Source organism: Sus scrofa, chromosome 3 (assembly GCF_054392235.1).
Source record: "Sus scrofa isolate SSC_HxYL_T2T_F1_AM1 chromosome 3, Sscrofa_HxYL_maternal_Yorkshire_Landrace_v2.0, whole genome shotgun sequence".
NCBI classification, from domain to species: domain Eukaryota; kingdom Metazoa; phylum Chordata; class Mammalia; order Artiodactyla; family Suidae; genus Sus; species Sus scrofa.
In genome coordinates, this window is record NC_139385.1 from 45,104,780 (window position 1) to 45,120,328 (window position 15,549).

General features: G+C 53.1%; 1 protein-coding gene and 1 long non-coding RNA gene across 8 annotated transcripts in view; one reads left to right on the plus strand and one right to left on the minus strand.

Annotated features, from left to right (window-relative positions):
* NLRC3 (NLR family CARD domain containing 3) overlaps positions 1–15,549 on the plus strand; it is a 43,896-nt gene that overhangs the window by 9,904 nt on the left and 18,443 nt on the right. For 2 of the 7 annotated variants that reach the window (XR_002342918.2, XM_021088094.2), the window contains exons 2-8: positions 6,632–6,724; positions 7,491–7,552; positions 7,823–8,024; positions 8,113–9,865; positions 10,686–10,772; positions 14,693–14,776; positions 15,217–15,300. Coding sequence is in view for 5 of the 7 variants with exons in the window: in XM_021088094.2 (XP_020943753.2) it covers positions 7,847–8,024; positions 8,113–9,865; positions 10,686–10,772; positions 14,693–14,776; positions 15,217–15,300 (2,186 nt within the window). In the remaining 2 variants the exon portion in view is untranslated. Of the gene's footprint in view, positions 1–3,888; positions 4,686–6,631; positions 6,725–7,490; positions 7,553–7,772; positions 8,025–8,112; positions 9,866–10,685; positions 10,773–14,692; positions 14,777–15,216; positions 15,301–15,549 lie in introns of those variants that run through there. The other 5 variants (XR_014840948.1, XM_085017795.1, XM_003124651.5 and 2 more) reach the window with 4 other exon arrangements.
* Positions 463–15,549, minus strand: part of LOC106509712 (uncharacterized) — a 30,000-nt gene continuing 14,913 nt past the window's right edge. The window contains exons 6-10 of the long non-coding RNA XR_014840965.1: positions 12,455–12,677; positions 11,637–11,785; positions 10,810–10,919; positions 3,778–4,897; positions 463–1,581 (exon numbers count right to left, since the gene is read on the minus strand). This is a non-coding gene — a long non-coding RNA (uncharacterized LOC106509712). The remainder of the gene's footprint in view (positions 1,582–3,777; positions 4,898–10,809; positions 10,920–11,636; positions 11,786–12,454; positions 12,678–15,549) is intronic.

Consider the following 15,549-nt stretch of genomic DNA (forward strand, 5'->3'; position numbering starts at 1 on the left):
GACACAGCTGAAAATTATCCACCCAAAAAAGGCATCTGAATTTAAAAGGAACAAGTAAAATCATGTTTGTGGATGATATAATCTTTTAAATAGAAAATCCAAATGATTTCACAAAACTGTTAGATCTAATAAATAATCTCATAAGTATCATGATACAAAGTCAATACACAAAATTCAGTTTCATTTCTATGCAAGAATAATGAACAATCTGAAAAGGAAATCATAAAAACTATTCCATTCACAACAGTATCAAAAAAAGAATAGAATGCTTAGAACTGACTTGACCAAAGAGAAAAGACCTGTACAATGAAAACTACAAAACACTGTTGAATTAAAGAGGACGTACATAAATGGAAGCACATCTCATTTTCATGAACTTGAAGGCTTCATATTGTTCAAACATCAATACTACTGAAAGCTGTCTACAGATTCAGGGCAATTCCTCTCAAAATCTCAATCACATTTTTTTTTTTTTTGCAAAAATAGAAAAAAGCCATCTCAAAATTCACAGGGAATTTCAAGGCACCCCAAATAAAACAATCTTGGAAAAAGAACAATGCTAGAGAACCCACACGTCTTAATTTCAAAACTTACCACAGAGTGACAGTAATCCAAACAACGTGGTGTTAGCATAGAGACAGACACGCAAACCAACGGGAGAGAACAGAGAGCCCAGCCAGAAACCCTCACATGTACATGGTCAAAATACATTTTTGACAAGGGGGCCATGCCCATCAATGAGGAAAGGACCGTCTTTTCAACATAGTGCTCTGAAAACTGGACAGCTACACCAGAAGAACAAAGTTGGATCCTCGCCTAATACCATACACAAAAATTAACCCACAATGGACAAAAGACCTAAATGTAAGACCTACACCAACAAAACTCTTAAAAAAGACACAGGGCAAAACTTCACAACACTGGATCTGGCAATGATTTTCTGTATACGACACCAAAGGCACAGGTAGCAAAAAAGTTAGACAAATTGGACTTTGTGAAAATTAAACAATTCTGTGAGCCAAAAAATATTACTGGAGTTCCCGCCATGGCGCAGTGGGTTAAGAATCTGACTGCAGCAGCTCAGTTCGCTGCAGAGGTACGGGTTTGATCCCCAGCCCAGCACAGCGGGTTAAAGGATCCAGTGTTGTCGCAGCTGTGGCACAGGTCATGGCTACGGCTTGGATTCAATCCCTGGCCCAGGAACTTCCATATGCCGCACATGTGGCCATAAAATTTTTTTAAATAAAAATAAGAAGATGCTATACATAGAGTGTAAAAAGCAATGCACAGGATGGGAGAAAACATCTGTAAATCATGTATCTCATTTGTGGATTTAATATGCAGAATATGCAGAGAACTTCTAAAACTCAAAAACAACCAAAAAACCCCTGAACAACCTGACTCAAAAATGCGCAAAGGATTTGAAGAGATATTTCTCCAAAGAATATATATGAATGACCAATAAGCACATGAAATGATGCTCAACATTATTATTATTATTATTTGTCTTTTTGCCATTTCTAAGGGCCATTCCCGCAGCATATGGAGGTTCCCAGGCTAGGGGTCTAATCAGAGCTGTAGCTGCCAGCCTACGCCAGAGCCACAGCAACACAGGATCGCTGTGTCTGCGACCTACACCACAGCTCATGGCAATGCCAGATCCTTAACCCACTGAGCAAGGCCAGGGATCGAACCCGCAACCTCATGGTTCCTAGTCAGATTCATTAACCACTGCGCCACGACAGGAACTCAACATTATTTAATCACCAGAGAAACACATATCGAACTACAGTGAGATACCACCTCACAGCCATTAGCAGGGCTGTCAAAAACCCGAAAACAAATACTGGTAAGAATGTGAAGAAATTGGAACCCTTGTGTACTATTGGTGGGACCGTGAAACACGAAAGCTGCTTTGGAAAACAGTGTGGCAACTCCTCAAAAAATTAAAGTTACTAGGGAGTTCCCTTGTGGCACAGCAAATTAAGAACCCAGCACTGTCACTGCAGCAGCTAGGGTCCCTGCTGTATTGCTGATTTGATCCCTGGCCTGGGAACTGCCAAATGCCACAGACGCAGCAAAAAAAAAAAAAAAAAAAAAAAAAAAGAGAGAGAGGGAGAGTTGCTACCCAGAAGATAAATTAGTGGATCACATGGTGACTCTCTTTTTAATTTTTTGAGGATTCTAGCAGTTCCAGTGCTGTGTGTATCCCTTAAAAAACTGCACACAGGGTCTTGAAGAGTTCACCCTGTTCATGGCAGCATTATTCACAAAGGTCAACCAGAAAAGCAACCCAAGCCATCACGGACAGGTGAATGGATGAGCAAAATGTGGCACAAACATACACTGGACTGTTCTTCATCCAGAAAAGGGAGCAAAATTCTGATACACGTTGCATCATGGATGATCGCGGACATGCGGCTCAGTGAAAGAGGCCAGAGGCAAAAGGACAACTACGGTGCAATTTCACTTATATGAGGTTCCCACAGTCGTCAGAATCGTAAAGGCAGACAGCGGAAGGGGGGCGGCCAAGGACTGGGGGGAGGGGCACAGGGAGCTGTCGTCTGATGGGGACAGAGTTTGAGTTTTACAAGGTCGAAAGAGTTACAGGGATGAGGGTGGTGCTGGCTGCACAGCAAAGGGCATGTACTTAATACCACTGACCTGCACACGTAAAAAGAGTTAAGAGGAGTTCCCACTGTGGTGCAGTGGAAAAAAATCCGACTAATATTCATGAGGACGCACGTTCAATCCCTGGCCTCGCTCAGTGGGTTAAGGATCCAGCGTTGCTGTGAGCTGTGGTGTGGGTCGCAGACGGGGCTCAGATCCCGCATTGATGTGGTGTAGGCTGGCGGCTACAGCTCCGATTGGACCCCTAGCCCGGGAACCTCCATATGTTGTGGGTGTGGCTCTAAAAAGAAAAAAATAAAAGGTTAAGATAGTAATTATGTGTATTTTACCCCAATTTTTAAAAAGTGAAAAGAATACATTTGTAGGTCCTATATGATTCAATTTATACGAAATTCTAGAAAAGGCAAAACTAATCTATAGTTAAAAAAAAAAAAGCAGACAATGGCTTAGGGGCAGAAGGGTGCAGCTGGGCTAGGCTAGGCAGCAAAGGGGCATGAATAAGGGAACAACCTTTTTGAAGGAAGAAACGTGCCGTGTCTGACTGCGATCGCTGCTACACAGTTGTAGACATTTGTCAGAATGCTAGCTTTGAAGTGGGTGCATGGGACTGTATATAAATTATACCTCAAAAAGGTAACTATAACCTTTATAACATTAAGAAACAAAAACTCACTGTGGGAGTTCCCATCGTGGCGCAGCGGTTAACGAATCTGACTAGGAACCATGAGGTTGCGGGTTCGGTCCCTGCCCTTGCTCGGTGGGTTAAGGATCCAGCGTTGCCGTGAGCTGCGGTGTAGGTTGCAGACGCGGCTTGGATCCCGTGTTGCTGTGGCTCTGGTGTAGGCTGGCGGCTACAGCTCCGATTCGGCCCCTAGCCTGGAAACCTCCATGTGCCGTGGGAGCGGCCCAAGAAATAGCAAAAAGACAAAAAAACCCAAAAAACAAAAAACTCACTGCGGACACGTCCAGTATGACATTATTATATTTTATGGCCACAGAGGTTTCCATGTACGGATGGGCCATGATAATTTCACCAATCCTCTTTGCTTTTGTTTTTGCTGTTTGGCCAGGCCCGCGGCATGCGGAAGACTCCCGGGCCAAGTACTGAACCTGCACCCCAGCTACAACCAGAGCCACAGCAGTGACAACGCCAGATACTTAACCCACTGCACCACCAGGGAGCTCCTCTTATTGTGCTTTTACGGTTTTGTGTTTGATCCAAACTGAAGTTAAACTTGTGTTTCATGTGACGCATAGGTAAAACAACTCTTTCTCCTGGGCTGGCCACTTGCCCCAACACCTCTTCCACAGACTTGAGAAGCTATTTCTGTCCTATCACCAAATGCCTTCGTGCATAAGTAATACAAATATGTATTTGCTCCTGGACTCTCCAGTTTGCTCCACGGACGGAGGCGTCTGTTTCCGTGCCATCCCCTGTTACACACAGCTTCCTGCTCACGGAAGATGACATTTGGGAAGGCAAGTTCGGTTCGATGTTAGAAAATCGATGCGTGCAGCTCCGAGATGAGAGGCGAGATCCGACACACGTCAGTCATGTCCCTCCCCCCACGTCTGGACACATCCAGGCCCTCAGCACAGTAAGCGGGTCTCCGGCCCCTCCGACCAGGCCCCCCTGCCCTCTGGTGAGCCCACTTGCTCACTCATGGCGCCCCCGCAACCCCGGCCTTTTCCTGCTCCTGCAGCACGAGGAGCCACTTGCTGCTCCCCCAGCTCCCTGCACCTTGGACAACCTCTTGGTCGCCCTTCAGATCTCTGCTTCTGTGTCACTTTCCCACAGAGGCCTCCCCTGGCCACTGAGACCAAAGCGCCCCTGTGCCCTAGCCCCTGACCCCTCGCCTTCACTCGCAGCACTGATGCCCGCAGAACCGCCGCGCTCACCCTCTTGTTTCCTCTTGGTCGTCACCCTCCGCCACCCCCAGCCCAGCCACAAGGTGAGGACTCTGATTGTCCACCTCCACATCCCAGTGCCTGGAACCCACAACAGGCCCTCGGTGACCCTCAGCCAGGTGGAGGAAGGACTGCACGTAAATCGGGTGATTATGTCAATACTGTTAAAAAATCATTTGCTCATTTAACAGACATGCCTAAAAATGCTTTTAACTTTTAAACATACCATCCGAGGCAGGTCGATTGTCCAGCGCCAGTGCTGCTGTCAGTGAAGCCTTGGTGTCTACCCCAACTCGACTGCTTCGCAGTTGTGTATCCTGGGAAAAGTCATTTAACCTCTCTGGGCCTGTGTCCTTATCTATAAAAGGGGAAAAATAATGGTAAATGACGTAAATGAAATAAGTACAGCGCGTAACGCGACTGTGTCTGGAACACAGTAAGCCCTCAACAAGCATCATACAACATTACTTGAATGTCAGTAAGAAATGAGGAGTTGAAAGCATCTTTTCTAAGAGGAGAAGAGAACTAATTAGAGACAAGTCTCAAACCTCAGGTCTAACAGTCGGGGTTATAACCACTCCTGGGAGAGTCAGACTACGCCGAGGAGGCCCTCTTACAGATGCCATCCTTCAGCATTGCTGGGGGCAGAGGTGGGGCTGGGCCATGCAGAGCAATTGTTCAAAACGAAAGTTCTGCTTGTAGAGAGGAGATGAAATTATTTGTAATTCAAAAGCCTGAAGAGAGCTAACTGAAAGGTGAGAACTAATGTGGATGCCAGCATGCAGATGGGATACGAGAGAAAATACACATCGTCTTCTCGGACACCAACAAAATTCGTAACAAGAACTATTTTTTTTTAGCTGAGCCTGAGGTATACAGAAATTCCCAGGCCAAATATCAAACCCAAGCCACAGCAGTAACCAGACCCACAGCAGTAATGCTGAGTCCTTAACCACTAGGCCACCAGGGAACTCCACAACAAGAACTGTTTTTTTTTATCTTTTGGGGGCTGCACCCATGGCATATGGAGATTCCCAGGCTAGGGGCAGAATCAGAGCCATAGCTTCTGGCCGACACCACGGCCACAGCAACATGGGATCCGAGCCGCATCTGCGACCTACACTACAGCTCACAGCGATGTTGGATCATTAACCCACTGAGGGAGGCCAGGAATCAAACCTGCATCCTCACGGATGTGAGTCAGACTTGTTTCTGCTATTTAGATACAAAGAAGAATTTGGCAAGATCTGGACAAGGAAGAATAGTGTCAGTAAAGGATCAAAAGGAAAGTCTAAACACCCCTCCACCAGTCTGTATGTTAACACGACTGAGACCAACATCCCACCGCTTTTTCCCCCTTGGCTTTGACATTTGGAAAAATAAAAGAGAACAGCCAGGAGTTCCTGCCGTGGCACAGTGGTTAACGAATCCGACTAGGAACCATGAAGTTGCAGGTTCGATCCCTGGCCTCACCCAGTGGGTTAAGGATCCAGTGTTGCCATGAGCTGTGGTGTAGGTCGCAGATGTGGTTCAGATCCAGCGTTGCTGTGGCTGTGCTGTAGGCCGGCAGCTGCAGCTCCGACTGGACCCCTAGCCTGGGAATCTCCATATGCCGTGGGTGCAGCCCTAGAAAAGACAAAAAAAAAAAAAAAAAAAGAGAGAGAGAGAAAACAGCCAGAAGGGCCCTGAAAATAAGGAGCGTGGCCTCGCCCTGGCCCACTTCTGAAGTTCCCAGACTAGTTCAGCTCAACTGGACACCATCTGCCTCAAATTCGCTGCACCACCTCTTCACCATCGCCATGAACTGAGGGGTGGAAGATGCTATTGCACTTGCTGCCAAGCTTCTTCCAGCCTTTTCCAGGTAGAAAAGCTTGCCCAGAATTGAAATGCCCAGGAAGCCCAATTCAAAGCCAGGTCAATGAGTGTGTCGGACCCTTGGGGCTTCAGCCAGTGGAACCTCTGACGCGAATCACATTGGGACCAGCGAGTGGCCAGGCTGGAGGCCGTGGGCCCGCCTGTTTTGATGAGCTGCCACCACCTGAAGTGGCAGGTGTGCCCTGTGCCCAGCCCTGCATCCTCTTTTCTCTCCTAGACCCGTGGACAAAGGATGGCCGACCCCCACTGCCTGAGTTCCCAGGGTCCTGCTGGAGGGGCAGCCGTGGGCTGGACATCTTGCCCGCTGCAGGTGAGGAGGGGGCTTTGGGGGCCCAGGGGCCCCAAGTGCCCCCCTTAGCCGGGGGAGGGATACACGGGGGCAGCCAGCCTTGGCGGGGGTCTGCTCTGGGCGCCGGAGAAGGGAAGGAATGTGAGCAGATTCCTCTCAGGGCCTCTACATCCCGCCCCAGCAGAAAACAGTGCTGCCTGCAGGGGGGAGCCTCTGCGCCTCCAGGCGACCCCGGATCACAAGAAGAAGAGCCCCTGGGTCGTGCTGCTCTGAGAACCAGCGTTCACCTCCCTCAGGACCCTCCTTTCTCTCTTTACTACATCCCAAGTCCACAGACTGCCGCTTTTAGAGTGGTTTTAGGTTCTCAGAGCAATCAAGTGGGAAATAAATCGATTTGTTCTTCTACCCCCAGTCCATCTACGAACACCCCCCCACCCCCCACCAGAGGGGCACGTTCCATCAACAAGCCTAGGTTGGCACGTCACTATCACCGAGAGGCTGCCACACATCCCGTGGGTCTGGGCAAGTGTATGAGGACACGAATCCCCCTCCCGCAGCATCACACAGAGTCGTCTCAGGGCCCTAAAAACGCCCCGTGCTCGGCCGCTTCCCCCGCCTCCCGACCCCAAACCCAGCAACCCCTGATCTTCTTACTGTCTCCACAGTTCTGCCTTTTCCAGAAAGTCACAGGGTCAGAATCATACTGCACGCGGCCTTTCCAGACGGGCCTCTTTCATCCTTCCCTCCTCGTCAGTGGACCCGTTCCTAATCTTGTCACTATTTCCAGGTTACAAATGAGGACACCACGGCACAGAGAGCTCAGGTGGCCTGGCCAGTGTCACAGAACCAGTAAGTGGCATTGCTTAGATTCGAGCCTGGGGCCCCTGTCCTCCTCCACTGGCCCCCTGCACCTGGGCCATGCTCCTGGCATCAGGAACTATCGTCGGCAACCAGCAAGAAACAGCCCTTCCAACCCCATCGTGGAGGCCAGGCTACCCACAGTCTGGGGAAGGAGAAGGGGTGGGTCCCCATCCTGCCCATCCATTGAGGCTCGCTCACCTGTCCCCAGGCCCCTGGGCAGGGAGACAGCGGGCAGCAGGTCGGGCCATCTGTCCGCAGCTGCTGGTGGCAATCCTGGACTCGATGAGGAAGCAGGAGGTCCGCAACGGCGGAGAGGCGGGCCAGGGCCACGGGGCCGGCTCCCCGGCCGAGCAGGTGAAAGCCCTCATGGACCTGCTGGCCGGGAAGGGCAGTCAGGGCTCCCAGGCCCCGCAGCCGCCTGACAGGATGCCAGAGTCCCCACTGAGGCCACACAGCAATGGTAGGCAGATGGAAGGGGCTTCCTGGGCCCTCCCCCTCCTCCCTTTCCTCTCCCTCCTCAGCCCTCCCCTCTGGCCTCTGTCCGGCAGACTTGAGGATAAAGAGGCACCGAGAGGCTCTGCTGAACCGGACGGGCGGCGGCGGCGCGGAGCTGGGCAGCCCCTCACCCAGGCTGACCAGCCTCCTGCTGGTGGAGGGCCTGACAGACCTGCAGCTGAGGGAACATGACTTCACGCAGGTGGAGGCCACGCGGGGGCGCTGGTGCTCCGCCCGGACCATCGCCCTGGACAGGCTCTTCCTGCCCCTGTCCCGGGTGTCCATCCCGCCCCGTGTCTCCATCACCATCGGGGTGGCCGGCGTGGGCAAGAGCACCCTGGTGAGGAAATTCGTCCACCTGTGGGCGCGGGGGCAGGCAGGCAAGGACTTCTCTCTGGTGCTGCCCTTGACCTTCCGGGATCTCAACACCCACGAGAAGCTGTCTGCGGACAGACTCGTCCGCTCCGTCTTCCCGCGTGCTGGGGAGGCCGGCCTGGCGTCGGCAGCCCTGACCAGAGTTCTCCTGGTCCTGGACGGCCTGGACGAGTGTAAGACGCCGCTGGACTTCTCCAACACCGTGGCCTGCACGGACCCCAGGAAGGAGATGCAAGTGGACCACCTGATCACCAACGTCATCCGGGGCAACCTTCTCCCTGAGGCGTCCGTCTGGGTCACCTCCCGCCCCGGCGCGGCCGGCCAGATCCCGGGTGGCCTGGTGGATCGGATGACGGAGATCCGGGGCTTGAACGAGGAGGAGATCAAGGAGTGTCTGGAGGAGATGTTCCCCGAGGACCAGGTCCTCTCGGGCTGGGTCCTGAGCCAGGTGCAGGCCGACAGGGCCTTGTACCTCATGTGCACCGTCCCCGCCTTCTGCCGGCTTGCGGGGTCGGCGCTGGGCCACCTGCACCGCAACAGGCCAGGTCCCCAGGACGCAGAGTTGTGGCCTCCGAGGACCCTGTGTGAGCTCTACGCATGGTACTTCAGGACGGCCCTCGGTGGCGAGGGCCTGGAGAAGGGCAAGGCCAGCCCGCGCATCGAGCAGCTGGTCCCCGGGGGCCGCAAGGTGGTGGGGACGCTGGGCCGGCTGGCCTTCCACGGGCTGTTCAGGAAGAAGTACGTGTTCTACGAGCCTGACCTGAAGGTGTTCGGCGTGGACCTCGCCCTGCTGCAGACCGCCCTGTGCAGCCGCTTCCTGCAGCGGGAGGAGACCCTGGCCGCCTCGGCGGCCTACTGCTTCACCCACCTGTCCCTGCAGGAGTTCGTGGCAGCCGCCTACTACCACAGTGCGTCCAAGAGGGCCATCTTCGACCTCTTCACCGAGGGGGGCATGTCCTGGCCCCGGCTGGGCTTCATCACGCATTTCAGGAGCGCAGTGCAGCGGGCCATGCAGGCCGAGGACGGGCGGCTCGACGTCTTCCTGCGCTTCCTCTCGGGCTTCTTGTCCCCGCGGGTCAACGCGCTGCTGGCCGGCTCCCTGCTGACCCAGGGCGAGCACCAGGGCTACCGGGCCCAGGCGGCCGAGCTCCTGCAGGGCTGCCTGCGCCCCGACGTGGCCGTCTGCGCCCGGGCGGTCAACATCCTGCACTGCCTGCGTGAGCTGCAACACATGGAGCTGGCCCGCAGTGTGGAGGAGGCCATGGAGAGCGGCGGCCTGGCCGGACTGACCAGCCCCCCGCACCGCGCCGCCCTGGCCTACCTCCTGCAGGTGTCTGACGTCTGCGCCCAGGAGGCCAACCTTCCCCTGTGCCTCAGCCCGGGCGTCCTCCAGAGCCTGCTGCCCCAGCTGCTCTACTGCCAGAGCCTTAGGTGGGCGCCTGGTGGGGCTGGGCCAGGTGTGTGGGCAGAGCAGAGAGCCGTGGGCCTGGAGGGCTCTTCCTCCACCACGCTCCTCTCTACCCACGTCTGGGGGCCGCAGTAACAAAGGGCCACATCCTAGGTGGGTTAAAATAACAGAGGCTCATTCTCTCACAGTTCTGGAAGCCAGAGCCCAAAATCAAGGTGTCAGGAGTTCCCTTTGTGGCTCAGCAGGTGAAGAACCCAACACTGTATCCATGAGGATGCGGGTTCCATCCCTGGCCTTGCGCAGTGGGTTAAGGATCCAACGCTGCTGTGAGCTGTGGCGTAGGTCACAGATGCAGCTCGGATCCAGCGTGGCTGTGGCCGTAGCGATTCAAGCTAAACACCCTGAAACCATCTGGACGCTGACCCAGGCCACACTGCTCACCCCTCAGCCCGCCATCCTCGGTCCTCAGTCTGGACCTCGGCAGGGAGGGCAGGAGAGGCTGTGGGACCAGGGCCATGCAGGACCTCAGAGCAGCTTCCACATCCTCAGAAGGCATCTGGAGTCCTGCAGATGCCCTCAGCGTGCACGCTGCTGGCAAGACGCCCCCCCGGTCGGAACCCCCCCCCCCCGAGCCTCCCAGGTCATCCTCTCAGAAGAGGTCTGAGCCTCTCAGTGGGGTCTCATTGGGATGGAGGAGGAGGGGGAAGGACCCCGGCCTGGGTGTCAGAGCCCAGCGCCCCCTCTGCTGCCCTGAGGTCAGCCCTTTGCCAGGAGCCTCTTCCCGCCTGTCCTTGGGTGGCGGCGGCAGGACCACTCACTCGCACCGTTCCTCGTCTCCACCAGGCTGGACGCCAACCAGTTCCAGGACCCGGTGATGGAGCTGCTGGGCAGCGTGCTGAGTGGGAACGACTGCCGCATTCGGAGGATCAGGTAACGCTGATCCCAAGGACCCCGCCCAGGGGCCCACCTGTCTCTCTGGGTCGGGGCTCCTCACATGGCCAGTGGTGCTTTCTGAGGCGTGTGGCTCTGGACACAGGCTGCTTTTCCCCGCCCATTCCAGAAAGTCAGGTAGCTCCTCTGTAAGGAGAGGGGAGGGACATGGTGAGGGCCAGACAGCCGTTTCTCCAAGTGCCACAGGCACTGACACACGGCAGGCCTGCCTTCCTCTAAACCTCTCGCAAAGCTTGTCCTCAAATGGATTGCACCCTTAAACAAAATCCAAATTTAATTTTTTTTTTTTTTTGTCTTTTTAAGGCTGCACCCTTGGCATATGGAGGTTCCCAGGCTAGGGGTCTAATTGGAGCTACAGGTGCTCGGCCTACACGACAGCTCACGGCAATGCTGGATCCTTAACCCACTGAGTGAGGCCAGGGATCGAACCCACAACCTCATGGTTCCTAGTAGGATTCATTTCCTCTCCACCATGATGGGAACTCCCAAATTTAAAAAAAAATTTAATTGACATTTAATTTTAATTAAACAACTTTAGGAGTTCCCGCCATGGCTCAGTGGAAACAAATCTGACTAGCATCCATAAGGACACAGGTTCAATCCCCAGCCTCACTCAGTGGGTTAAGGATCCGATGTTGCCATGGGCTGTGGTGTAGGCCGGTGGCTACAGCTCCAATTCAACCACTAGCCTGGGAAATTCCACATGCCACGGGTGCAGCCCTAAAAAGACAAAAAATTTTTTTTTAATTTAAACACTATCTTTAATGCTGAAATGAGATGAAAGTTTATATACTGACGACAGAAGAGACCCACCTGCTTATGTAACTCTCTGCAGTAACATACCTGAGTCTGGGTAACACCCTGATTTGTAGCTGGATCGCTGCGCTGATCTGAGGTGGCTTTAGGAGAACTAGGGAGGCGGGTCTGGAGAAGAGGGCCCAGGGAGTAATTTTTCATCCTCGCCCAAGCTTCTGACTGTTGAAATAATCTATCTGGAGAGACAAAAATATGGTATGCGTCCAGAGCAAAAACAAGTCAACAAATCCAGAGAGCAGTTAAGAGTGGTGAGCTCCCTGCAACCCTACAGACACCCTGTGACCAAGGAGAGTAGGTGGCAGGAGTTCAAGGGCCCATCCCAGGTGCAGTGAACTCACAGAACTCAGAACAATTTCTGTTCACCACACTGAAAGGATACAGATTAAAATCTGCAAGTGGGGAGTTCCCTTGTGGTACAGGGAGTTAAAGATCCAGTGCTGTCACTGCAGAGGCTTGGGTCACTGCTGCAGTGCAGGTTCAATTCCTAACCCAGGAACTTCCATATGCCATGGGTGCAGGAAAAAAAAAAAAAAAATCTGTAAATGCAAAGGCCCATGGGGCTGGGACCCAGAAAGCAGGCGGCTGGAGTGGTCCCCGCCCAGTGGAGTCGTACAGACAGCACTTCCCGCTCCCAGAGATGATGTGACCACACACAGAAAACAGTCTAATCGGGGAAGCGCGCCCAAATCCTGGGGCCCAGAGTTGTTACTGGGGTTGGTCATGACCACACACCTGACCACCAAGTGCCTGCCTTAGTCCCCAGCACCTCTAGAGGTCCAGCCGACACTGAGTGAGATAAACTACCTGTCAAGGCCCAAGGCACCCAGGTAAACAGGCATACTTACCAGGAAGGGCAAGCCAAGGGCTTCGAGGTCACCTCTGAGGAGCAGGAGCCAAGGTTGATCCCTCACGGCACACTGTCTCTTAGTGCTGCCCTGAGGCTCCACCAATTAATTCAGAGGACGGATGTGCTCAGGACGGGTCAGGCGCAGAGGAAGCACGGTGTGAGCGCCACCTGTTACCAGCAGGATTCTCGGGTCTTTTTAGCCAGAAACTGTGATGCAGTCTCTTTGGAAACAATGACAACTCCTTATTAATGTATTTTCCTTCATGAGAACCTTCATCAAAATAGGCAACATTCAGGGTTTGGCTGAACGGAATCTGGATAGTGCTCAGAATTTTTTTCTAAAAATCCAAAAATTTCTACCATGGCCACATGCTCTAGTTCACCTTTCTACAGCTGGTCCTCAGTGCCATGTCCCTGTTTGGAGTGTCTGAGGCACCCTTCAGAAAACACACGTGGCTCATGAATCTTTCCTTATAACATATTATAAAAGTCCTGGGCCTGGAGGCCGGGTGGGGACAGAGGCTTTCTAGAATTAAAGAATTTTTGTATAGGTGATCTGGATGAATGGTCTTCAAACTTTAAGCAATGGAAAGCTTTTTTTGGAGTTGCTGTTGCAGCTCAGTTAAGAACCCGACATACTGTCCACGAGGATGTGTGGTTTGATCACTGGCCTTGCTCAGTGGGTTAGGGAGCCGGAGTTGCAACGTGCTTCAGCGCAGGTCTCAGATGTAGCTTGGATCTGGTGTTGCCAGGCTGTGGTTGTGGCATAGGCCTGCAGCTGCAGTTCTAACCTGACCCCTAGTATGGGAAGTTCCATATGTCACAGGTGCAGCTGTAAAAAGAAAAAGAAAAAAAAAAAAAAAAAAAAAAAAAAAGAACGCTTTTTTTTGCAGGGGCGCGGTGCTGCACCCACAGCATGCAGAAGTTCCCAGGTCAGGGATCCAACCCGAGCCACAGCAGTGACCTGATCCAGAGGAGGGACAATGCAGGATCCTTAATCTGCTGAGCCACCAGGGGACTCCTGGCAATAGAATGCTTCTAAAAGTGACACATGAGGCAGTAAGACAGACAAAAAGGGGGCTGTCGGGATTGCAAGAAGTGGGGACAGAGCCCAGAGTTGTTACTGGGGTTGGTCATGACCACACACACTTGTTTCTGCCTCAGCCTCCTGGTGGCTCCTAAAGCTTTTCTGAGGAAACTTAGGGGCCCTTGAAACAGCTTAAAAAGCACTGGGAACTCTAATTGTACCCTGTATGGCTGCCCCACATTTTAAAATGCCCGAGGAGTTCTTGTCATGGCTCAGTGGAAACGAATCTGACTAGCATCCATGAGCACGCAGGTTTAATCCCTGGCCTCGCTCAGTGGGTTAAGGATCTGGCGTTGCCGTGAGCTGTGGTGTACATCACAGAAGCAGCTCAGATCCCATGTTGCTGTGGCTGTGGTGTAGACCGGCAGCTGCAGCTCCAATTCGACCCCTAGCCTGGGAACCTCCATATGCTGCAGGTGTGGCCCTAAAAAGACCAATAAATAAATAAATAAGTAAAATGCCCAAGAAATGGTAAAGAACCTCAACAGATACCACCTCTGGGAAGCTGGGAACACGAAGCAACATTAAGTTTATCTATGAGCATGTTCCTGGAACGCCCTTTCAAGGCAGATGGAGACGTACATTTTGTTACTTTCAACTTAAGTTTTATAATGACGCTACCATTTTCCTTTCCTGGATTAGAGAAGAAAGTGCTGGGGCCAGGGGTGTGAGAGAACTGTGAGTTCAGCCACTGGTTCGTGAGAGCTGATTGTTAAATCTTCAGGAATTCTGACAGGCTGAGCGGGCTTAGAATCAGCCATGGTGGGAGCATTTACACTGTGGAAATAAGCCCACGTAATCAGGGCTTTTGTATTTTGTTTATCATTTTGTTTATCCTGAGAGCTGGGTTTCCAGCACACCAGTGGCTGGGATTCATGTGGGAGTCTTCGGTAACTGTCCCTCTGCTGTGCTGCTGTGCTGGACTCCAGGCAAACTCTTCCCCGGGACCCTCTGCTAGTGTGAGGGTCCTGTCTGCCCACTCCGGCCCTATAGGTCCTGGCTCAGAGGCTCTCCTCCTGGGACTGGCTCGCCAGATCTCCAGGCCCTGACGATGCTACTGAGGGGTTTGGACCCCAGGCCTGGTGTGGCAGAAGAGGCGGCAAGATTTAACAGCCCGCATTAACCACTCTTCTCCCTCCCTCTGGGCAGCTTGGCTGAGAACCAGATCAGTAACAAAGGGGCCAAAGCTCTGGCCAGATCCCTCCTCGTCAACCGAAGTCTGACCACTCTGGAGTAAGTAGGACCCTTCACCACTGGGACAGAGAGAGCCCATGGGCCAGCTTGTGAAGTCCCCAAACCACAGTGTCCCCTGGGTGGGTTGGAAGGACATAGGTGAGTGAGCAAAGTCCTGGCTCCTGCTCAGCTGTTGGGACTCAGCCAGGGAAGCCCCCACATTTCAGCCCTGAACCTGGTGTCGTCGTTTCTTCACGGGCCCAGGTGCACTAGTCCGTCGACCCCGCTTTCCTCTCCCCCCCACATGGGGCCATCTTGGCAAACTCCTCCCCTGTTCACCTACGTAAGGATCCCTGCCCCAGTGCCACTGAACGCGAACCCCCAAACCCCGATGCATTCTTTCCGAGGGGCACAGATTTCAAAGGCCACGTAACTTCTGCTCCTCCTTCCCTCCCTGGGAACTGGATAAGGGGGATGGTCTCTCTCTCTTCCTCCTGCAGCCTCCATAGTAACTCCATTGGACCTCAGGGGGCCAAGGCGCTGGCAGATGCTCTCAAGATTAACCGCACGCTGGCCTTTCTGAGGTACGTGTCACCCGCCTCCTGCTTCGCTGACCCCAGGCGACGGCCCAGAAAACCATCCCATCAGATGCTAGCCGTGGAGGGGGAGGGCACACAAAGCGGTGGCCATGAGATCCAGGTTCCTGCCCAGTGGAGACCAGGGGTTGTGTATCCTAAGCACATTTCCAAGGTCAGCTCCTCCCTGTGCCTGGGTTTACGGCCGGCAGGAGCAGGGGATGGAGAGGAGGAGTGAAGGTAGGAGGAAGGCATGCA